The sequence below is a fragment of the Prunus dulcis genome, chromosome 5 (genome assembly GCF_902201215.1).
Source record: "Prunus dulcis chromosome 5, ALMONDv2, whole genome shotgun sequence".
NCBI classification, from domain to species: Eukaryota; Viridiplantae; Streptophyta; class Magnoliopsida; order Rosales; family Rosaceae; genus Prunus; species Prunus dulcis.
This window is the reverse complement of record NC_047654.1, coordinates 9520072-9543470: the sequence shown is the minus strand read 5'-3', so window position 1 is coordinate 9543470 and position 23399 is coordinate 9520072. Positions and strand designations below refer to the sequence as shown.

Here is a 23399-nt window from a genome sequence, read left to right as displayed (position 1 = left end):
TAGCTACTTTCGCCGTGCCCTTGCATTAGACATGCTCTTACATACCTTGAAATTGTCAAGAGTTAATACAAGAAGGTTTATAATACAAGCGAGCGGTGCTTCTCCATTATGGAGCCCACTTTTGACCGTGCGTTTACATATCTCCTCTCTCTCTCTCTCTCTCTCTCTCCGCCTGTTTTCTTCTTCTCTCTTCCAATCTCTGCAACTCAATCCCTCATCGCAATATCTGCAGCATAATAAGGATGTGGTGGTTGTAGAGCACAGTGACAAAAGGGCAATGCTGGTTTGTTGTGTGATTGCAGGAGCTGTGGTATGGAAGAGTATGACTCTGTGGCTGGAGCTGCGGCTATTTTGCCTTGTTTTGTTGTCCTATAGCCAGAAGAGAGAAGAAGAAGAAAAAGAGAACAAGAAAACCAGACACAGACCCATTCGCTCCCCCTCCCCTGTCTGTTATTTTCTCCCCCATGACCTGATTGAAGAGAACGACAATCAATCCAAGAATCCTGCTATCCTAGGTCAACCTTACATCACCATGACCTGACTCAAGAAACTAACAAGAAGAGAGAAGAAGAAAAAAAATCACCCCATGACAAGAGGAAGAAAAAAAACTGGCTGAGAGAGAAAAAAGAAAGAGAGGGAGAGAGGAGAGAGAGAAAATAAAGAATAAAGAAAAAGAGAGGAGAGGAGAGAGAAGAGAGAAAAAAAAAAAAAAGAGAGGGGCGAGATATAAACAATTCAAATCATCGGACGGTCAAGAACAGGACTTCGTAACGGATCCGCATTGCGGGACTCCGTAATGAAGAAGCACCCTACAATCGAGTAGAAATAACGTATATTCTAGTAAACATGACAAGTGGCTCTTACTTTTGTTAAAGGAAATTCTGAATTCAAATACAAAACAAAAATTAAACATTAAAAAAAAAAAAAATCATATACAATCTGACATGACACATAATCCCACAGAAATTTTAGTCAGTTCACAACAGTACTTGTCTGGAAGGAAGCTTTCCACATGCGCTTTTGCAGCCGTTACACACAAGCACAAGAGCCAAAGTTTTCCAAGAAACCAAACAATTGTCGCTTGATTTCTTCATTTCAAGAAAGTACTTGTTTGCTTGTTTGAATCAAAACATGGGTCCAAAGCCCATGGTATATCCCCCTCCTTTCCCATAACCCCATAGATATATATATATATTTGCTCACCCTTTCTCTTTTGGCACCAAACTTGGAAAAAGCACAACAAAAACCTACAAAAATGGATGTTTTTATTTCAGAAGAGTATGTTGTGAAGCGAAGGGTTGAGAGAAAGGCAGCTGCTGCTGGTGGAAATGGGAAAAGTTCAAGCATGGCGTCTGAATCTTCTACGAAAAGGTCTGATGAGGAGAGGAGAAGAAAAGCTCGGCCAAATCATGACCATGATGTTATGGTTTCTAGTGGACTGAGTGATGGCATTGTTTTTAGCTGCTTCTCAGCCTAATTTACTTAGATGATGAGATATTGTATATGCTTATGGTGTTTTGAAATTTTAATATCTTATTAGCAGCTAGAAATTAACTTTAGACCTTTTATTACTTGAGATATATGCCTCTACAAAATTAATCCAATCCAATGTGCATCGCCTTATAAATAGGGGAACATGTATATTTGACACTCCTGCACGACATACTCTGAGAAGGGTGCAGAAATTATAAAGCTGAAGTTTATTTATGGACTTCTAAACCCTCTTTCTTTTTTCTTTTTTTTTAAATCAATGGAGGTTAGGGGGGTTTCGAAGTTGGAATTTCTTTCAATATTAGGAAGAGAAGTATCAATAGACCAAGAGTTAGTTGGTGACTTTTAAACCTTAAGTACTGAAGAGATTTTTTCATTCACATTTTTAGAGTGGGATTTGGGGATCACACTACTCCTATCGTGACTATGAGAGGAGGAAAACTACCTTATTCTCTTACACTACGATTTTTATTCTCTCTATCTTTCTTCTTATGTGATCTATCACGCATGTGACAAGAAAGATAGAGAAAGTGGGGCACAATGCATATGGGTATAAAAGTATTTATCTTCCTTTATAGGAATTATGTCATTATTTTCCTTCAAATATGGACATCCTATTTGAGTCAATGAATTAAATACCACTCTATAGCCAATCTTTTAAAACACATATTAATTGACGGAATATATTGTACTGCAGTAATAGTTTCTTTCTAGTAAACCCTTGAGTTGAGCCTCCTTCTGAGTGTTGGGGTTGGATCTCGTCGTGACTGAAAAAATAAAATAAAAATAAAGCACACAGACAACAATGCCAAAATTGTCAACTCAATTTTGAGTCAACAAAAGACGCCACCATAGCCTCCGCTTTATATATATATATTTATATATATTCATAAGTAACGTAGATACACTTTGGGATTTTGAGAGAAAGATGAACTATGATCCCCCCAATGCCTCCTTTTCCTCCGGCGTGATGTCTTCAGAATGGCAAGAATCCGAAACCAAACTCACAAGAAAATCAAAGATATCGGTGCCTACGACGGCCGAGGCAACGTCGTCTTTGTGCAGTGTCCTTCTCTTCCCTTCCAGGGTTGTCATCCAAGACCTCCGCGTGAGTTCCTCTATGAACAGCTCACATGCCTTTGAGAACACAATTGGAGCCTCGCCAGATATCATCTTCACGTCTTCCCCGGACTTCTTCATGATCTTCTTGATCCTCGCCAAGGGTAATGAGTGGGGCCCAGTCCTCCCAGATATGCCTCCATGCATCATGAATCCCGAGTACCTTCCCGGTTGCCTCATTTCTTTAAAAGTTAAACGTAGTATGATTGATCTTAGATGCAGAGATAAATGCACTTAAATTATCTCAAAAGCTATAAGTTTTGACGAAATTGTACGTCTTCCACTCTATGAGACATGGAGGTTATATATGATAAGAGGGCAGCCGGCAGGGCGGGCCAGACTGCTTAAGCCGGCTAATTAAATCTAATGACCAAGTAAATTGATTTGTTTATGATAAACAGTTGAGGACCTTCATTTTTTTTTCAAACCATATAAATATATAATGAAGTGGTACGTCACCTTGAACAATAAACAAGCATGCACAGTAACAAGTGTTAACAAGGATCCTTGGCGACAAATTTGTGTATTGTGGCATGGCATGAAATAATGCTACACATACAAATAGATCGTGGTTCGTTTTTAATTGTATTTTATTCAACTTGATGGTCGTTTTATGTTCGGCTTTTGAAGCACAATTCGGAAACTGTTCGATGGGTTGAGATTTGGTCTCGTTAATTACAGAATTGCCCCTACAGCTCATAGCTAGCTAGGTACATGCATGTGGGTTTTGTTGAAATATGGTCTATATAAATAAACATTTACTAGAAAACAATGCAATTTAAATTTATTGGGTTTGAATCTAGCCTTAACCGAATATAATGTTCGGTTGATATTTGGTCTACTTTTGTTGAATGTGTAATGGTAGGCTTAGACTAGACAGTTAGGCCAGTTAGGCCAGTTAGGCTTAGACAAGGCTGTCAAACCCGTCCTTGTGTCGGGACTGACGCGCAGAATTTATGCATAAACAACAACATATAATGAATAATTTCACTACTAATAACATCAATACCCTTTTTTATATGACCCCTAAACCTATTGGATTATGATACTCCTCAATTTATAGTGTCCTTCGGACTCTAATGTAAACAAAATTAGAGAAGAAGTGAAAAAAATTAATAGGAATGCCACGTAATTCCACCAACGTACCCACAATCCGAAATTTAGGAAAACGTAATACCCACGGCTAGCTTTGAGGACTATCTTCGTTTACCTCCAATAGTAATTGGTGGTTTAGATTAACTTTAGGGTCGCTTAAATTCGACACTAAATATTCTAATTCTTTTTTCACCAGCATATATAATATTAATTTTTTTTCTTCATATTTTCTTTTTCTCATTACCTTTCTTTCCGTGATCACCCAGATAGCCATCTAAGAACGAAGAAGAAAAAAGCAGAGATAATATTGAAGCGTCTAAGAAGTTACTTCTTAGGCCTTTGATTTTCTCTTCTTCGTTGTTTGGGTGTTCTAATTCAATTTACTACAAAGATATTAGGGTGCATTTAAGTTTTACGTCCAAATCCCATGGCCGATGAAAAGCAAAAGGCTGCTCTTGAAAGTAAAACATCTCTCTCTGACCCTCTCTCTCTCTCTCTTCAAATGGTTTTCGACCGACTTCTAATTTTGGAAATTTTTTGTTGTGCATGCAGAGGATACAAGTGCAATAAAAAAAGGTAATTTCCGGGCACCATCTTGAAGTTCTTTTAGTTTATATTCTCGTATTAATAATCTGTTTATGTTGTGATTGCACAACAGTTTTGTCAACCAAGTCGTTGGGTTTAATCAAAGCATGGGAAGAAAGCGAGAAAACAAAAGTAGACAACAAGTAAGACCCAAATCTCTATGCTAATTCTACATTTTGCCAAACCATTTTGGCAATTAACACATTTCTCTATTTGATAGGAGAAACTTCGCACAATTGATTATTACATTTATTTTAAGAGCTTATGTTTTTACTTTCCACATTTTCTAACAATAATGTATTGAAATTGTTGATTAGGACAAATAAAAAGTTATCTAATGTTGTTGCATGGGAGCTCAGCAAGCAAGCATACATTGATGCGCGACAGAAGAAGTTTGAGGTAATTAATAGGACTAACACTAGATTCAAGGCATTAATCTTTTGACAATAATAATAGAGCGTCAAAAGAAGTTTGAGATTGAAAATGTGTCCAGATATGATACGAACACATAACTTATGAAACGTTGTCATATAGTTGCGATTCAAAACTTTGACGCTCGTGGCTTATTCTCATAAGAATATATGTATTAATTAATTAGAAAGGGCTATTGATTATTGTTGCTTTTGAAATGTGACAGCAAAAACTAGAAAGGAAGAAGGCAATGTACGTAGAAAAGATGCAAAACAAAGTTGCTGAGATTCATAAGAAAGCAGACGAAAAAAGGACGATAGTTGAAGATGTGAAAGAGGAAGAACGTACAAAGGTAGAAGAGAAGGCTGACAAATTCCGTGAAATTGGGCATGTACCAAAGAAAATCCTATGTTTTAACTTTTGAAATTTGTGTGTGTTTGTGTGTTTTTTTTGTTTTGTGTGCTTCACTCGATAGTTTTTAGTATACAACATGTGAAATTTAATGCCAATGTTGGGCATATATTTATGTAACCCAAGGCTAAAACATCTGTGGTACATTTTTATCTAATGAGATTTTGTATGAGCCAATCACACATAAAATTCGTCTTTTCAAAAAGAAATAATTAATGTAGCCGATTTTATCAGTCTTGTATCAAATATCAATTCTTTGCCAAGCTGATGTGGTGCTGCTGATAAACTAAAACGACATCCCTACTAACACGTGACTTCGCATTTTATTACCAAAAACAATTTGATTAGGCTTGGCATGTTTATTATTCTAGTTGGATTGGGAAAAATCATGAGATGGGAGAGAAGAAATATGTATGAGATCAACTAACCAAGTAAACATTCACCATTCGTTCCAGAAAACACTATTGTCATTGGCTTCATCCTTGGAAGCGGTTGCCGTTGTCGTGGTCGGAAAGTTGAATGGTCCATGGGAGAAGCCGTGCGGATCATCCTTGGGCTTGGGCAGCGTGACCTTTTAAAATTGTTGAAACTTGAACACCACAACCACCATTTCCATGAAGTTAATTCCTACGTGCACTAATACTTTTCCCTAAGTGATATAAGCAAGAGAACGAGTTGTTTAATTATTTTTACTGCCGTGAGGCCCGTGAACGTATTAGATGTCCAAATCGATTTCAAAGCCAGACAAATATGGTTTCTGTTTAATAACTATTTTGTTCATGGATATTCAAGACGAGGAAATGTGATTTTGTACGAATATATATCAATGTTCTTCTTCAAAAGTAAACCTAAATTTTGTCTATTACAAAATACAACTTTTTATAAAATAAAATAAAAAAATTACAAACGATATAGAAATGAAAAATCGAACATAAAATATTGGGTACGTGGGACGCTCTTAACACATAACATATAATAAAGTGATACTATTAGGTAAACCATTACACATATACTGATTTTGCCTACATGTATTTGCCTTGGATAGCCTCACAAGATGTTGAATATTTAATTAACTTTTTTTGTTTATATTTAAAAATAAATTTTGGTAACCTTTTATTGGTTTGACATATGCATGATTGTATAATATAGGCTATAAATAAAATTAGGGTTTGATTCAAAAAACATCAAAAGATTCCTACACAATCAAAATGTGTGTATATATATATATATATATACAACTCATTCTAGCTACTAGCCATTTGATCGAGTTACATATATATGATCTAAAAATAGGAATAATCCCATAATGAACAAGCTAAAACTTACCCTGGATCCTATTTCTGGAAAACTCAGTCAAACCAATCTGCCATTGAGTTATTTTAAGCTCCAAAACCAATGGAACTTTCTTCACGTGTCCTCCATACAACTTGGAACTTACCTTCTCCACTCATTTACCCATTTGATTTTGGACCTTTAATTTACTTTCCCCAACTACAAGAAAAAGGTGATAGTTGATGGGCAAAAATCAGAGTTAGTTCAATCTCAAATTGCAAGCAATTGGAGATTGAACTTCCAAGGTTTCCTGCTGAACGCTCATTAAATCTTGTTGCAAATTATTTGTCTCCTATTAAACCATCTTTTCTGTTGAGCGATCTTCATTGATATTTTTGGGACAACAGGAAAAATGTCGTTCAGTGGAACCCAACAGAAATGCAAGGCCTGTGATAAGACTGTTCATTTCATTGACCAGTTATCTGCTGATGGTGTCACGTACCATAGGCCCTGCTTTAAATGCAGTCATTGCAATGGACAACTTTCGGTAGGTTTACATACATGTGACTTTTTACCTAGCTAGCACCGTATTAATGTATTAACTGATTAGTGCTTGAATATACTTACATATATTTTAATTTGAAAGCTTGTTTAAATGTGTGTCTAGATTTATAATCTTACAACTTAATATGTCACACTTTGCAAGAGATATAGAGATGATGAGAATATATATAATTCAAGGGATTGTGATCCATCTACTCTATAGTGGAGAATGGTGAAACATAAATCAAACAAAGACTATATTCGTGTTTCCATAAAATGTGAACTCGTATTGTAGAAAAATCCGGAGAATTAAAGAGCATATCAAATATGGGCTTGTAGTTAAAATTGGTCTTCTAAATCAACTTGGTTTAGGGCTGAAAGAAATAAACAAGCTTTGGATGTAGGATGAGGCAGTTGTTTGCTTGTGTGTATTTTACAGATGAGTAGCTACTCCTCCATGGAGGGAGTTTTGTACTGCAAGCCTCATTTCGAGCAACTGTTCAGGGAGTCTGGAAGTTTCTCTAAGAAACTTACATGTAAGATCCCTCTTCCCATTGCAAACTATCTTGGTATATAAATCCATTTTCTCTCTCTCTTTTTTCTTCTTTTCTGATTTCCCATTTTTGACCTAACAATGTTTCGTTCCATATGTTTGATGTACAGGTGGAAAGTCACAAACTGAATTGGTACACATTTTATACCCTAAACTCATTATTATATGCTTAATATTTCTTTGTTCTTGGTTTCTGCTAAAGCTTATACACATTCTTCTTTATATGTACAGGGTAGGACCCCTAGCAAACTGTCCTCAATGTTCTCTGGGACTGTAGACAAATGTGCAGTCTGCACCAAAACTGTGTATCCACTAGAGAAGGTTTGAATCCCACATCTCCCCATTTCTCTCTCACGAATTAACATGTTGCAAAGTGACCACAAGGTATTTCGTATGTAACACACTGCAAATTTGTTATCATACACTTCAAAATTAATATTTTAAAGCGTTTAAAAATTAGGTAAATGATAATAAATTGAGAGTGGAATATTATTTCAGTTTGTAATTTGATGCACCGTGTAATTAATAGTATGTGGTGTGGCTTTAGATTTGGTGAATTCTAAGAGATATTTTGTAATACAGGTTACTATGGAGGGAGAGTTTTACCACAAGTCATGCTTCAGGTGTAATCATGGGGGTTGCTTCCTCTCACCCTCAAACTGTGCTGCTCTGGATGGCATTCTTTATTGCAAGCACCACTTTGCCCAACTGTTCAAGGAGAAGGGCAGCTACAACCACCTCACCAAGACTGCTTCAGTCAAGAAAAATGGAGCTCCAATGCCCGAAATGAAACCCGAGGAAGCCGATTCAGAGAAGGCACAAGAAGTAGCAGAAGACCCAAAACAAGAAGCAGAGGGAGAAGCAGAAGCAGCACAGGATTCAGCCCCACAGGGGCAATCATAAAAATGTGCACCACCCAATGCCATGCTCCACTAAGCTTGTGGTGTTGGGATTTTTGCTTTAATGATTTGTAAAACATGTTAAAAGGAAAACAGAATTTCTGCTTTTTTTTTTTTTGCTGATCATTTGAATCGATGTCTTGAGGAAGTTGAAATTTCAATGCAATGAAAGTAACATCCTCGATCTTTCTTACAATTAAAGGCCCAAGCTGCTATGTTTCGTTGGGTCAATGGAATTTGTTGTACTGGGCTCGAAGGTTATGGATCACATACAAACTTTATTTTAAAATATATAATTATATTTAAATATCGAACTCCAATCGTTTATTTTTCAACTCTTTATTTATAGTTGATTTTTGAAAAACATATATGCAAATTCACAGAGCGATTAATCCAATTCAGATATTCACGACAAAAAAAAATACTAAACCTCATTCAGATAGGCCCTTGAAAGGAGAAGGGCTCCATTTTCAAGTATTATATAATTAGAGTGAAGGAAAAATTAGAAAGAAATTAGACTGATAATTGCTTCCCATGGAATATATAACATTAACTAATTCTATACAAACAATACCAAAAAAAGAAAATTATTTGTTGTATAATTACTGGGGGTGGTGAATGGTAATTGCTTCCCATGGAAAAAGTTACAGTGGGCAGAAATTAACAATTACGATTTTGTTAAAAGATAATTAAATTGCCTTCCTTAAAATAAATTAAAAAAAAAGAAAAGATAATTAAATGCCACGTTGGTACAAAATCTCCAAGAGCTCACTCTGTCACTCAATCACTCTCAGTTTCACAGCTCAAAGCCTTTACTCAGTAATCTTATGATTATCCGAATGGCCTCCATTAACGCTCTCTGAATTCCGAAGAGCGTGGCTGCTCCCTTATCTCTCAAGAGATGGACGGCTTCTCTCTCACCCTCACCTCCAACGCCACCTCTTTCTTTCCTACTTCAACTAGAATTCCTTTACTTTCATCCAGAACATCAAGAAGACTAAAAACCCAAATTTTCCCGCCGAAGAATACTAAATTCATTGTTTTCAGTTCCAAAGAAGAGCCGAGGCTAGACCCACTGGACCAAATGGAGATGAAATTCGGTCGCTTGATCGGCGAGGACCCCAAACTTACTTTAGCCAAGGTATGTATGTGTTGTTTGTGTATTATGGCATTTGTTTGCTAAAAGTTGCATATGAACTTGTCATATTGGTAGAAAAGCAAACCCAGAAGTTAGTTATATTGAAAGTGAGAAGAGTTATCTTCTCTGTATGTATATGTGTATGTATATATTCTTATGAGTGGTTCTGTTGAAATGTAATTTTTTTGAGAATATTATTATTTTGTGTTGTAGATATTGGGTAGAAAAGCAAACCCAGAAGCTACTTATATGGAAATTGAGAAAAGTTTTTACAAGAACAAGGGTAAATTGATTGAGATAAAGGAGGTACCTTTTGATGGGTCTAAGGAAGTTCCAACCACCCAAGAAAAGAAGGTACCTTTTGATGGGCCCAGGAAAGTTCAGTCATCTACTTCCTTGGATGGTTTGAACTTGGTTCGACCGGTGCCAAAGAAAGGAGTCAAATTTGAAGTGGATTATAAGCCAAGAGTGTCCGAGATTAAGAACCTGAGACGCCCAGTTGCCAAGCCTGTGGAACGTACTAAAAGTAGTGTTCCTAATGTTATTTTGAGAAAGCCAACTTCGTATTATGAGGATGACGATGAAGATATGTCGTCGAGGTTGAGAATAAAACCGAATTTATCGGTGAAGATGAGAAATGAGCAACCAAAGGAGATGTTTAGTGATATGACATTGTTGAGAAAGCCCCAAGCGGCGAGTGTTGATAAAAGTAGTGAAAATAAAAAAGAGCAATCTAGTGATGTAGACAGGAATGTCATTGGTGATGCAGAATTGGAAGAGTGGAGAGAAGAAGAAAATGATGAAGTTAGTGGTTTTACTCTATTAGAAAAGCCCATAGCAATCGGCGTCGAAACAAAGAGTGAAAATGATAATGAGCAACTTGAGAATCAAGAATCCAGTGCCACTGATAATGTTCAAGATAATAATGGATTGAAGGATTTGTATGGATCTACTGCAACTAGCGAAGGAACAAGAAACAGTCTTGAAGAATCCAAGGATGACTCCCTTATAGGTACTACTCTATGTTGCATTATAGAATTTATTCAGCTAGGATTGTCAAATTAATATTGTGCTTGAAATTTTAAGGATTACAGCAATATGAGCAGAGCACTATGGAGTCCAATGAAGAGGTATCTGCTGTGAGTGAACTGTCCGATACAAACTTACCTGTTTCTAATGTTGAGTTGTCTATAGACACTGCACTACAAGGAAAACCAAAAAGGTAAGTAAAGTCAGTCTTAATTGTTTGTCTCCACCATTAAGTTTCTATTTTGTCTGATTAATAGGTTGTTTTCTTACAGATTTGACCTACCTGTGAAAGAAGCATCTGTTAAAGAAGCAGAAAGTAATCTTGTTGAGTCTGGGAATCTCCTTTCTACATCACCCATTGAGGTCAGGTTATTTCTTACTTTTGACTTAGTTATTTCCCTAATTTGATTTATTTCCTGTTACAAAGGCCTCATTCTCTATAAATATTACTATAGGGACATGAAGATGCTGATTGGGTTATGGCTGAAAATCTGGTTAAGAGAGGAGATAGGGGAGATGTAGAACTGATAAGTGCTAGCACCAGAGGTTTTGTTGTAAGTACACTTCAGGCATTCTTCCTAGGCTTTAAAATGTAATGCACTTCTTTTATTTTTTGTTAACCATACATCTTTGCATTTCACCTTTCTGAATTTGATTTAACCTTTGTGACAGGTATCTTTTCGCTCTTTAATAGGATTTCTGCCATACCGTAATCTTGCTTCCAAGTGGAAGTTCTTAGCTTTTGAGTCATGGTTGAGACAAAAGGGCTTAGACCCATCATTGTACAGGCGAAATTTGGGGATCATTGGAAGTTATGATATTGTGGACAAGAATGCTCTTCTTAATCCAAGCCTGGATCCTAATGTAGTTATAAAAAACGACGGAGAAGTTTCACCAGATATGAAATTGGAAGAACTTCTTATGATTTATGACCAGGAGAAAATCAAATTCTTGTCATCATTTGTTGGCCAGGTTTGAAGAAAGTGAACTGCAATTCGAAAAATGACAGTTGCATTTGGAAACTCTATTGTCACTATTTTATTCCTTTTAATGAATATTTATTATTTAAAACTTACTTTTGTAGAAAATAAAAGTAAATGTGGTGTTGGCCAACAGAAAGTTTGGGAAGCTTGTATTTTCAGTGAGGCCGAAAGAGAAGGAAGAGTTGGTTGAGAGAAAAAGAAGTCTCATGGTGAGAGACCACATCCAGTTGTGATGTATCTGGCATGTTGTCTGTTAATCTTTTGCACCTATTCTTTAAATTACACTGTTTGGTAACAATTATTTCCACTTTCTAAATTCAAGAGTTTTTCATGTTCAATATTTTCCGAAAACCAAATATTTTTGCTTTATGAAGGGTGGTGAAAACCACATTTTTTATAATAGATTTTTGAGTATGACATGCTAAGGGGTGTACTTTTTGTGGTTGGAACTTGGAAAGGAAATTTATCTTTAAATGACTGTTGTATATGATAGATATATTAGAATTCTATGTGAACCCTTATCCTTTATTCCCAAAATTGGGGTTTATTATTTCATCCAAATAACTGAAAAGTAATCTCATCCTTGATAGGTGTCTGAATGCCATGTTTTTTTCTAAAGCTTTTTGAGCATTTAGCGAATCTGCACTATGTAGTCTTAATCTCTTATGGAAATTCTTATGGCAGGCCAAACTTCAAGTCGGGGATGTCGTGAAATGCTGCATCAAGAAAATTACTTATTTTGGTATTTTTGTTGAGGTAACTGAAAGGTTTGCCGCTCATTTTCTTGGGAAGTTTTTTTACTTTAGTGTTCTGATTACAGTTTGGTTCCATGATGAGGATTTTTGTATTTATTTATCTAATCAAAACTATTTCTTGATTAACTGCCCTTGGTACCATCCGGTTTGAGCTCCATGCTTTGTGGTATAATCACTGAACCATTTTTCTAATCAAAACTGATCCTAATTAAAATGATGTAGGTTGAAGGAGTGCCTGCATTAATCCATCAGACAGAAATATCTTGGGATGCCACTGTGGATCCTTCTTCATACTTCAAAGTTGGTCAGGTAATATGGTGAATGATCAAACTGTAGCATATTTACTATTGTTTACTAAGTCTATGCTTCTGAAGTTTGAGACTGGGCCAGTAATGAAGGCACGATGAACATATATCTTGGTTGAGTAAAAGCTGTCTTATCTGTTCAATTATTTTGTGCTTTTCTCTTGGCTGAACCCAATGAAATGCTTTGTATTCTTTCCATTTCTATAGGCTACTTTTCTCTATGTATCTTGTTATACATGTAAAGAAACTCTTTCTGATCTCAGATTTTGGAGGCAAAAGTTTACCAACTGGATTTTTCACTTGAACGCATCTTTTTATCATTAAAGGAGATTATGGTAATGTATAACTTATACCTTTTGTACATACAAATTTGTAATTTTTATTGAGCTTTCAAAGAAAGATCAATTCCTATCTGTGGCAGCCAGATCCATTGATGGAGGCCTTGGAGTCTGTGGTTGGTGATCGTGATAGCGTGGATGGGAGATTAGAAGCAGCACAAGCAGATACTGAGGTTATTATTATTATTTTTTCACATGTTGAGTAGGGACTATTAGCTGGTTACATCATCATAGTTGTGCACCGCACAGAGCATACTCGTGACCTGTAATTATTAAAATCATCTTTAGTTAAGAATAATAGGAAACATATATGTGACAATGAAACAGTGAAAAAAGAGGCTTTAATGCTGGTAAAGTGGGAGGTTTTCGAGAACTTTTTAGTTGCAAGGGTTTAAATAAGCAAGAAGCCAAGAACTTATTTTGTTTAAGATGCATGGACTAGGGAAAAAAAAGTTAGTATGTATATAGTTTATTTTGCCTCTTTGTATATATACCTGCATTAGTAAGGTGCCTCAGAATTTGGTTCAGAAAGCTATTAGTTGTTGCCAATCTAATTTATCTCTTTGATCATCAATCTAAGTTCATTCATCATATGTTGATCTCTTTGGTGGTTTGATAGGGAGGACATGAACCTATATGATACATATGTAAATTATCTTGTAACCGATTGAATGGACTATGTAAATTATGTTTCCATTGCTAATTCATATTATCCAATTCCATGGTTTTTTGACAGTGGGTTGATGTAGAATCTCTTATAAAAGAGCTGCAGCAAACTGAAGGAATCCAGTCTGTATTAAAAGGTCGTTTTTTCTTGAGCCCGGGCTTAGCTCCAATATTTCAGGTATGAAGATCTAGATTTCCTGGATTCAGTTAGGTAGATAAAAATATAAGGTTGATATGAAGGTGGATAGCATTGTGTGCTTTAAGAAGTGTCGTCTTGTAACTTTCTTCATCTAAGTTAATCACGAAAACTTTTAGATTTGTGGCATTTGGTTAGGAATTATTTGCATAGTGTATAGTAATCTAGATTTCAAAAGACGTAATATGTCAATGATGCATGGTTGATGAGTTTGTTTAACAAACTGCACATATTGGTACTTAACAATGTGTGTGTGATACAAATATTTATTCAAGGCATCTCATTGTGTTGATTCTCTCTCTGCCCCGTTTTAATGCTATATTTTCAATATTATGCTGGGCCTCGCCACTGCAGATACACAAATATGTTTTCATATCACGTTAGAAAAACTAGTTCAGCTTATCATTTCCTAAATCTCTACATTTTCAAAATAGTTTAAACTTTTCTTGCCATACTCAAGTATCTTCTTCAATCTATCTTCTAAATGCAGGTTTATATGGCATCCATGTTTGAGAATCAGTACAAGTTACTTGCTCGATCTGAAAATAAAGTACAGGAGGTAGGTTTTGCCAGTTTTATTGACAATCCAAGAGAACTAGATCACGATACTCTGGTGTTGCCGAATTTGAAAATCTCATGCTTTTGATAAATTCATTGCTGAAGAGGCAATAGTTTTTATGGAACTCATCTAAATGTACGTGTTCCTGAAGTCCGACTTTTATGCTTTGACCAAATGACCCTCCTGCTTCCCTACCCTTCATAGTTGATTACAGAAATTTTATTGAAAATAATTCCAAAAATGTCATCCATTATTGTTATTCCATCTAATATATGATCGCGTTTGCTTTTCTCAACCAAAACCCAGACATTAGTAGCATTTCTTAAAAGTAGACACTTAAGTGATTATATTAGAGTGAAGAATCAATAATTGATTGCATTACTTTTTGCAGGTTATAGTTCAAACATCACTGGACAAGGAAGAGATGAAGTCTGTGATTCTAACATGTACCAGCAGAGTAGGCTAGTTCTGTTCTTTCTTGTTATCTAGGTTGTAAACTTGGAGAAGGCAGTTTCGTTCATGACAAGCATCTTTAGAAATTTTGTAGAGAGGTAGAAAAGGATCGAAATTGTTTGTTCATTTTGTAGAGGCAGCGGTCTGTAAATCCTCCAAGCTATAATGAAAAATCACATCAATATAAGTAATATTTATTTAATTTAGTACTATTACTAAGGGATTCAAACTTGAGCGTCCCTCATCAAACTTCGAGAAGAAAAAAAAAAAAAAACTATTACAGCACGAGTTATTGAATCGGTTTTGTTAGTCACTTATGAAATCCACAATCTCTCATTATTTTTGAGCAATTTGATGATATATTTAGTATATAGGTCAGATAATATAAAGAGAAAGAAAATTTCGGTCCAAGGGATTACCAAAAAGAACGAAAAAAAATAAAAATTTCACGTTTGTTATTGGTAAAAATGTTTGAAGAATCTAATTCTCAACAAACAAAGAAAAGAAGAATCTATGTTGGCCACAGTGAACCGAACTACGTCGACAAAAACAGTCAACGTCGTACTTTCAACTTTGACTGCAAGGTTAGCTTCCTGAATAAGCGTGTTTCCGTTATCTCGGCGTGTCGTGTCTGCTAGTAAAATCCATGGAGTCATGAACAATACGCAGGCGGTTCTCTATTGATGAAAATACCCTTCATAAATCATCATTATCCCCCTCTGGCTGGCGCCCTCCCAGTAATTATCTCCGAATGCCACTTGCTTCGTCAGCTCATAACCAGAATATTCAAAACCCTGAAGAAGAAAAAAAAACTGACACCTCTCTCTCTCTCTCTCTCTCTCTCTCTCTCTCTCTCTCTCTCTTTAGTGCAAACACTGCGATTTTTCAAACACTGCGATTGACTGAAACACTTGAAGTTGGATGATGTTTTCATAGAAGATGAGGGGTTTTTCAAATGGATCTCATGTTCATGTAAGTGCGTCAAGGAGTTACATCTTGAAGATATTTTTGGAATAAATCAGATCACCATTGCAAGCTCCTCTTTGAAATCTTTTAGTTTTGTGCTTGAAATTTTCAGGGGATGATGTATGGATTGGCCAAAGTTTGGGGAAATCTACGTCTTTAGAAAAAGCCCAGTTTTTTCTGGAATCTAATGGCCGTTGCTTTAAAATATTGTCTGAGGTTCTCTGCAGTATAAACAAGGTTGAAACTCTTGTTCTAAACAGAGAGACCACCATGGTAACTAGACACTACTCTTCAAGATGTTCTTTTTATTTAATGGTTTTTGTTTTTTCAATTTTGTCTTGTTTAGTTTATGTTCTTTCCCAGCATGGCAATAGGGGTAAGTTAATTTCAGAAAACTGATGGCAATAAAATTTGGTTATATTTTTCATTAATTTTGGTTATACTGGCTAGAATGAAATTTCATGTTGATGTTTCTTGTTTGTTTTAGAATTGTCAGTCTGAAACTTTGTAATAGTACTTTGACAGATCAAGTACTTCAAAAACCATGATAGTTTCAACTTTTAGTTAGTAATTCTATGGAGATTTCATGCCACTGCTATTAGAGAATGTTTGTTATTTGTCTATTCATGTTGGAAGCTTTCGTGATTTGCCAGTCCCAGGAATGGTCTCCACTTTTCAAGGAATGTGTAATTTGAGTACTTTGGAAATAATGTCTGACCCAGAATTCCTTGAACCTAAAACTGATGTAAGTGAAAGTGTTGCCTATTTCTTTCCCCCCCTCTTTCATTATTAGTTTTTTTTTGGGTGCGGAAATTTCAACTGATTTGCTTGTTGATTGTTGCCTTTCCTGTAGTGTTCTGGGTTTAATATGGGATATTGGAGATTGCAAAACATTTCTTTTATTCATCAACTTAAGGAGTAACCATAGAGCTTTCCATTGGATCTAATGGAATTCAGTTTGCAAAATATGTGCTCGAGCATGCGCAGAATTTGAAGAAAATGACAGTTTTTCATTCACCTCAGCAGTCGAAAGCTGCAAGGAAGATAACAAAAAGCATGATTGCTTCCAGTGCCAAACCTGTCTTTTTGGAGGATAGAGAAAGAGGAAGATAATCATAATCTGAACTGCTCACCAGATGAAGGAGGTCGTCAAGGGTTGTCTCCCCAGACTTCCAGAGAGCTCAATCAGATCAACTGTCTTCCCTATGCTGTTCGATGTTTTGTTTGAATAAAGTGTACGTGTTATTTTCGTTTAACTCAACTGCGTACTGATTGACAATCCTAGACCATTTGTGCTTTTTTTTGAAGTCAAAAGTAAACTGCGTAGAGGTTCCTCCAATATTTTAAGAGCCACATAATTTGGTAGATTACAAGAAGCTTATAGTTTTTGACCTTTTTAGTAGCTGCTTTTTGTTGCTAGCCTGTTTGGCCGTTTTGATTGCCACCCAACTCAGAAATTCTATCCCTGGAAATATGTTAAATCAATTCCATGGACTATCCAATATTAGTGCACATGATGGATTTTCAGGGGACGATAATTTACTTAAAGAACAGAGTGAATGGTTTTGATGAATAGTTGTTCATTTGTAACTTATCTTTTTCTACGTATTTTAATTTTTTTTATAAACTTGTTAAACATTTACAATAAAGATTTGTATTGTTATTGTAATATCCCGATCCAAATTTAAAAGATTCGATAATGTAATTAATTTAATAAATTATGAAATTTCAAATTTGCTCTCGAGGTAGGGGTAATTTGATCACTTTTAATCCGAAAGGATTTTGGGCAAGTGACTAGTATTTTTACGTAAATCGTACCGAGATGAGTCCGTAAACACGTAGTGAGCTCGAATTGAAGTTACGTTTATACTATTTATAAAAATAAAAAATAAAACAAACAACCCATGTAAAGCCGGGCGGCTGTACTCTTTTATACGCAGTTAAAAAAAAAATCCTGAGTCTAGCCGCACGGCTATACTATTTTTTAAAAAGAGATATTTAGTCATATACCCATTCTTAGTACTAAAACTATAAATAAACCATACACCATTTAATTTCTATAAACATACCCAAAAAAAAAACCCAAAAAGAGATAGCTGGCCCTATTAAATTTAATTTTGATTATTAAATTACTTTAATGCCTTATTGAGTGTTTTGGGCTTTTTTTTTAATGAGTTTTTGGGTTGGGTTTGTTTTAAAAAATTAATGGCAGTTTTGTAATTTAAAAGAAGTTAAGAGTCTTTTTGTTATGTTGTAAATGGGTTTTGGGTGTGTTTCTAAAGTCCATTTCATATAGAGTTTTTTTTTTTAATTTAATAATTTGAGCTCCTATATTGGGTATAATAGTGAATCTCCCTTTGAAAAAACGACCTATGTAACGCCGCACGGCTGTACTTTTATATATTTTTCAAAAATCAAGGGTATAGCCGCGCGGCTATGATATATATATATTTTTTAAAAAGGGGACCTGCCTAGAGCCTATTGCCCGCCAAGCGATTCACCAATATAATAAATTCACACTTTTTATATTAAAAAAATTAAAATTAAAAGAAAATTCAGACAATGGATCTTATTTTTATGCAACAAAACTAACTATTATCTTTTTTAATTCTAAAATAAATTTAAAAATATTTTTTTTAAAAAGCTTCTCATAGGCGCGGAAGCGCGTGTGGAGAGGCTAGTAAAATTTTTAAAAAATGACCTTTCTAGTTGCATTAGTTTATACTTTATTTATAGATATTAATTTTTAATCAATAGTATGCGAAATTTTTGTGTATTATACGTGAATTTTGTGTGTGTATTGAAAATTTGGTAAAAAAAACAAGTGTATTAACGTACATATACAACACAAGTATTAAACGTAAAAATGCTAAATTTTTTATATGGGAAATAACTCTGGTAATGTAAAACCTCAAAAGAGGACAATAGAGACTTGGTTAATGACCTAATAGTAATGAATAACGCTCTAAACTACTCTTATAGATAAAGTAAACTACTCTTATAGATAAAGAAAAATAGGGGAAAAACAATTATAAAAAAAGATCACAGTGTCTATGTAAAGAGTATGGCCATCTGACAGGACCCGATCACAATTCCACTTTGGAATTCGAACCAAGCCCTGTGCGTGTCCGACATCTGGCAACTGTCGGGCACAAATGACCCTTTTACCCTTCCTGCTACAGTTACTATGAAAACTTTCCTTGGACTCCTGCCGAAAATTCGGCAGAGTCTCCCCTGTATTTTGACCAAACCCAAAATTTTCCACCTGTGAAACAAGTAAATAAATTCACCCAACTGCCAGAATACATCCAAACAACCATTCACCAGCTCAAGTTTCTTACTAAAATTAGATATCAGAGCATTTTCTAAAGTCTACAGGGTTTCAAGGACTTTTCCACAAAACTCTACATTGCTTGGTGGCGCGGAAGCTAGGAACGGCCCGGTGGTGGATCTTGCGCACTTCTACGGCCTGGGGGCGAAAAACAAGTTGAAAATATGAGTGGACCAAACATAATGTTCTTGAAAACAGTCTACAATTATAATAACCCCCACGGTAAAAATAACTCGATATGTAAGTCTAAAATTCAACTGTATTCAACAAAAAGTATCTAAATCGATAGGTATATGTATATGTATGTATGTATGAAGTAAGAAACGGGTACGAATATCAAGTAAACTGATATAAAATTTCTGAAAGTAATAATGTTATAAGAATACTAAAATTCCTTTTTAAACTACCACCTAATTGTACCCTTGTCAATCCGTCAATTCCCCTGGCAGGTCTCGGGCAACACGCAGTCTATCCGATCTTCAAACTGGCAGGATACAGGGGACTATGGTCAGCCTGATCCGCCGGCAGGTCTCGATGACACCAAGTCGACTCGAGCCGCTCTGGCAAGATACAAGGGACCGTAGTCAGCCTGATCCGCAATCCTGGCAGGTCTCGGGGACACAGAGTCAGCCGAGCCGCAATCCTGGCAGGTCGCGGGACACCAAGTCTGCCGAGCCGCAAATCCTGGCACTCACGGTCCGAGCGTCCCCGAAACTCGTGAGGCAAAGTCAAGTGCACTGACGTAACTGAAATCAGACTGGATGTCCGTAGACATCGGTCCAACTGTGGGTAATCACCAAAAACAAATGGGTACATGGTGGTTCAAAAATAACTATTTTTGGAAACTCTGATAATTCTCCGTAATCTGATAAATCTGAGCTAAATTGCTAATGCTGTATCAAAAATCTCAAGTCTGCTGTTCAACTAAATATTATATAAAATAAAGATATTTCACGATGCAATTTATGCCCAGAAAACATATAATAACACTTATTCAAGATCAAATATAAAATATAAATATAAAATCGTTTAGGAAAGAAAAGTCCACTCACTGCTGGTCCGAGCTAGCTGGACCCTTTGAAGGTCCCTCTTGTGGGTCGATCGGACCTCTGGTGCCTGATTAACCATAAATAATAAATTAATAAACTGCTCAATAAAAATAATTAAATTAAACACCCTGCCCCCGGCTCCTAGAAGTGCGTGCACTCATTTCAAGTTACTCCTATGCCCACTTTGACTTTTCAAACAATTAGAACGGTCTTGGAAGACCCGAAGCTTACTAAGCGATAAACTGTCAGACCGGCCGATCCGGGACCCGTGGGGTCCACGATCTCCGATGGCCAATCTGGGCTTCTCTGAAGGTTCCTCATAGAGAAGGAACCATGTTCCGCGAGTTTGGTCCGAAACGGATGGTCGGATTGGCCAAAATCGCGTTATCGCTTAAAATCCAAACCCTAGCCCCAGGGTTTGCGATTTCGGAGTATCCGGGACTCCGATTCGCAATCCGTCGAATCCTACACGATCCTGGAATCATGTAGTACGACATATCCAAAATTGAGTGCGATCCAACGATTTGACGACACTGCACCCAAGGATCGCGCGATATGGAAAATCCGTTTAGGGCTCAAACGGACTCCGAATCGAGATCCGCGAAATCTTACGCGCTCGTGAAGACACGAGGATCGCAAAACTACATAGAGTCAGTTCACCACCCTTGCCCACGCGCCGCCACACGTGCGGGCAGATTGGGTGTCCAAAGCGATTATGGGTTGCCGGAAAAACTCGGAACCAAGACTCCAAACTCCTATCCTAGGTAAAACACCCCATTTGGAGTCACTTTTGTTCTTGGACATACCCCAAAAAGTGACCGAAAATGGCCGATCACGGTGGCCGAAGTTTCGGCCAATTTTCAAGTTGAAAATCGAGTGATCTAGAGACAAAATCGATCGAAACCCATGCATCCATCAGTTAGAACACGAAAAATAGCTGAGAAACCATACCTTACTCGATCGATTTGGTGGAGAATTGAAGGAGAACGAAGGAGATGAAGTTTAAACTGAAATCCGGCGAAAAGCTCCAGATTCCGGCCAGTTCCGGGGGTCTCCAAGTCGGCGGCGGGTCGGGGAAGAACGGCGAGGATGTCACGGTCCCGACGGTACCCACGGCGGAGATCAACCCGGCCTGTGGTGGCCGGGGTGTCGATGAGAAGAGGCGGAGGTCGGGGGAGAATCGCGCGGGAGGAGAGAGAGGAGAGGAGAGAGAAAACTGACGGGGGAGGAGAGAGAGAAGAGATAAAAATCTGACCTTTTCTCAAATTACCGTTTTGCCCTTCTCGATATTTTGATCGTATTTTCTTCGTTACAACTCCGATTCGAGTCTACTCCGTGGCTACGAACTCGTTTCGCCGTGCTCTACGCAACGGCGTAAGCAGAATTGCCAAATTCTTTCTCGATCAAAAAGTCAACTTTGTCCATATTAAATAATGCGAGGGCAAAATTGTCTTTTTTCTAGAAGATATTAATCCTACTTTTTAGATATTTTGTTACTTTTTAAATATTTTGTTTTGGGTTATTACACCATCCATACTATATATATAAAAAAATTTTAAAAAAGAACCAAGTAAAGCCGAGTGGCTATACGCTTTAGGAAAAAAAAAAAAAAAATTCCAGAGGGCTATACTATTTATTATAATAATAAAAATTGGAACCGCCTAGCGCCTATTGCCCGCCACGTGTTTAAAAAAAGTATACCCACTTGGCTCGACTCTTTAAATAACAGATACATTGATCATCTTCTGTTATTCTACTTTTTATGTTGACCGTTCTAACACACACAGTGATTAGAAGCTACACACAACACAAAAGCCTTTTCAACATAAGCCTTTTCTGCTAGAAAATTGGCACATTTGAAGTGATCAAATTGTGTTATTCTCACCAAATTACTTATAATGCCCTTGTTTTTAGAAAGTAACATGTCGATGCTGCATGGTTGATGAGTTTGTTTAACAAACCGCACATATCGATACCTAACAATGTGTGCATGACACAAATATTTACTCAAGGCATCACCTTGTGTTGACTCTCTCTCTCTCTCTCTCTCTCTCTCTCTCTCTCTCTCTCTCTCTCAAATGCTATAGTTTGAGCCTCACCACTGCAGATAAACAACATGTGTTTTTGTATCATGTTAGAGAAACTAGTTCAAGCTTGCCTAAATCTTTGTACATTTTCAAAATATACCATACTCAAGTATCTGCTTCGGATCTATCTTTTAAAATTCAGTTTTATATGGCATCCATGTTTGAGAATCAGTATAAGTTACTTGCTCGATCTGAAGATGAAGTACAGGAGGTGAGTTAATTAGGTTTTGCTAGTTTTGGTGACCATCCAACAGAACTAGATCACAATACTCTGGTTTTGCCAAAGTTTTATTGAACTCAATGTAAATGTACATTTTCCTGAAGTAGACACTTAAGTAGTTATATTAAAGTGAAGAATCAATAATTGATTGCATTACTTTTTGCAGGTTATAGTTCAAGCATCATTGGACAAGGAAGAGATGAAGTCTCTGATTCTAACATGTACCAGCAGAGTAGGCTAGTTCTGTTCTTTCTCGTTATCTGGGTTGTAAACTTGGAGAAGGCAGTTTCATTCATGACAAGCATCTTTAGAAATTTTGTAGAGAGGTAGAAAAGGATCGAAATTGTTTGTTCATTTTGTAGAGGCAGGGGTCTGTAATCCTCCAAGCTATAATGAAAAATCACATCAATATAAGTAGTATTTATTTAATTTAGCACTATTACTAAGGGATTCAAACTTGAGCGTCCCTCTTCCAACTTTCAGATTTTAAAAAAAAAATTATAGCACGAGTTACTGGTTCGATTTTGTTAGTCACTTATGAAATTCACAATATCTCATTATTTTTAAGCAATTTGATAATATATTTAGTATATAGGTTAGATAATATAAAGAGAAAAAAAATTTCAGTCCAATGGATTATAAAAAAGAACAAAAAGGAAATAAAAATATCACGTTTGTTACTGGTAAAAATGTTTGAAGGCCAAAGAAGTGAGAAATTTTTTAAAAGAAGTCAAAATAGACAAAATTGTCCTTATTTATTTTTGAATTTCTTAAAGAATCATTTACATTTACATGTCTGTAGTTTAAAAATTAAGAGATTTTTCTGTCTTTCTTTTTTTAAAAGTTAAATTTTTTTTATGACTAAAACTTAAATTTACTAAGAAAGTAATTCTCAACAAACAAAGAAAAGAAGAATCTATGATGGCCGCAGTGAACCGAAACGTC

At 36.2% G+C, this 23399-nt stretch overlaps 5 protein-coding genes and 1 pseudogene across 8 annotated transcripts; 5 read left to right on the top strand and 1 right to left on the bottom strand.

Annotated features, from left to right (window-relative positions):
• Positions 1-1230: 1230 nt before the first annotated feature.
• On the top strand, positions 1231-1711 carry LOC117628729. The gene has a single exon (XM_034361240.1). The coding sequence runs from the start codon at positions 1256-1258 to the stop codon at positions 1475-1477; it is 222 nt and encodes a 73-aa protein (XP_034217131.1). The 5' UTR covers positions 1231-1255; the 3' UTR covers positions 1478-1711.
• Positions 1712-2404: 693 nt separating this feature from the next.
• Positions 2405-2917, bottom strand: LOC117628520 (nuclear transcription factor Y subunit C-3-like). Its single transcript, XM_034360999.1, has one exon. It carries the CDS (start codon positions 2788-2790, stop codon positions 2425-2427), a length of 366 nt encoding a protein of 121 aa, XP_034216890.1. The 5' UTR covers positions 2791-2917; the 3' UTR covers positions 2405-2424.
• A 995-nt stretch (positions 2918-3912) lies between these two features.
• Positions 3913-5345, top strand: LOC117628321 (remorin-like). Its single transcript, XM_034360742.1, has 5 exons — positions 3913-4166; positions 4258-4281; positions 4364-4433; positions 4608-4689; positions 4928-5345. Exons 1-5 carry the CDS (start codon positions 4133-4135, stop codon positions 5123-5125), a joined length of 408 nt encoding a protein of 135 aa, XP_034216633.1. The 5' UTR covers positions 3913-4132; the 3' UTR covers positions 5126-5345.
• A 1266-nt stretch (positions 5346-6611) lies between these two features.
• LOC117627661 (LIM domain-containing protein WLIM2b-like) lies at positions 6612-8587 on the top strand. Its single transcript, XM_034359839.1, has 5 exons — positions 6612-6931; positions 7367-7463; positions 7591-7613; positions 7712-7801; positions 8063-8587. Exons 1-5 carry the CDS (start codon positions 6797-6799, stop codon positions 8381-8383), a joined length of 666 nt encoding a protein of 221 aa, XP_034215730.1. The 5' UTR covers positions 6612-6796; the 3' UTR covers positions 8384-8587.
• Positions 8588-9162: 575 nt separating this feature from the next.
• On the top strand, positions 9163-22648 carry LOC117627501. 4 transcript variants are annotated; one of them, XM_034359620.1, is made up of 14 exons: positions 9163-9520; positions 9731-10529; positions 10604-10739; positions 10819-10909; positions 11002-11100; positions 11219-11518; positions 11631-11738; positions 12214-12285; positions 12507-12593; positions 12853-12924; positions 13011-13100; positions 13664-13771; positions 14280-14348; positions 14740-15013. In XM_034359620.1, the coding sequence occupies exons 1-14, from the start codon at positions 9281-9283 to the stop codon at positions 14812-14814; spliced, it is 2346 nt and encodes a 781-aa protein (XP_034215511.1). In that variant the 5' UTR covers positions 9163-9280; the 3' UTR covers positions 14815-15013. The 4 variants fall into 4 exon arrangements, 3 of the variants coding, with proteins under 3 accessions (XP_034215511.1, XP_034215510.1, XP_034215509.1); XM_034359619.1 differs by lacking the exon at positions 14740-15013 and adding an exon at positions 22621-22648 and having other exon boundaries at positions 9173-9520; positions 14280-14483; XM_034359618.1 differs by having other exon boundaries at positions 9173-9520; positions 14280-14483.
• Positions 15710-17350, top strand: LOC117628990 (annotated as a pseudogene).
• Positions 22649-23399: the final 751 nt, after the last annotated feature.

What these genes read in the sequence shown, in the direction of transcription:
- LOC117627661 (XM_034359839.1), top strand. Translation starts at nt 6,797, where the DNA reads ATGTCGTTCAGTGGAACCCAACAGAAATGCAAGGCCTGTGATAAGACT. An exon ending in ATTGCAATGGACAACTTTCG is followed by an intron (nt 6,932 to 7,366) that starts GTAGGTTTACAT and finishes TGTATTTTACAG; the next exon opens with ATGAGTAGCTACTCCTCCAT. An exon ending in TTTCTCTAAGAAACTTACAT is followed by an intron (nt 7,464 to 7,590) that starts GTAAGATCCCTC and finishes TTTGATGTACAG; the next exon opens with GTGGAAAGTCACAAACTGAA.
- LOC117627501 (XM_034359619.1), top strand. Translation starts at nt 9,281, where the DNA reads ATGGACGGCTTCTCTCTCACCCTCACCTCCAACGCCACCTCTTTCTTT. An exon ending in CTACAAGGAAAACCAAAAAG is followed by an intron (nt 10,740 to 10,818) that starts GTAAGTAAAGTC and finishes GTTTTCTTACAG; the next exon opens with ATTTGACCTACCTGTGAAAG. An exon ending in ATTTTGGTATTTTTGTTGAG is followed by an intron (nt 12,286 to 12,506) that starts GTAACTGAAAGG and finishes AAAATGATGTAG; the next exon opens with GTTGAAGGAGTGCCTGCATT.
- LOC117628321 (XM_034360742.1), top strand. Translation starts at nt 4,133, where the DNA reads ATGGCCGATGAAAAGCAAAAGGCTGCTCTTGAAA. An exon ending in TACAAGTGCAATAAAAAAAG is followed by an intron (nt 4,282 to 4,363) that starts GTAATTTCCGGG and finishes ATTGCACAACAG; the next exon opens with TTTTGTCAACCAAGTCGTTG. An exon ending in CGCGACAGAAGAAGTTTGAG is followed by an intron (nt 4,690 to 4,927) that starts GTAATTAATAGG and finishes GAAATGTGACAG; the next exon opens with CAAAAACTAGAAAGGAAGAA.
- LOC117628729 (XM_034361240.1), top strand. Translation starts at nt 1,256, where the DNA reads ATGGATGTTTTTATTTCAGAAGAGTATGTTGTGAAGCGAAGGGTTGAG.
- LOC117628520 (XM_034360999.1), bottom strand. Translation starts at nt 2,790, where the DNA reads ATGAGGCAACCGGGAAGGTACTCGGGATTCATGATGCATGGAGGCATA.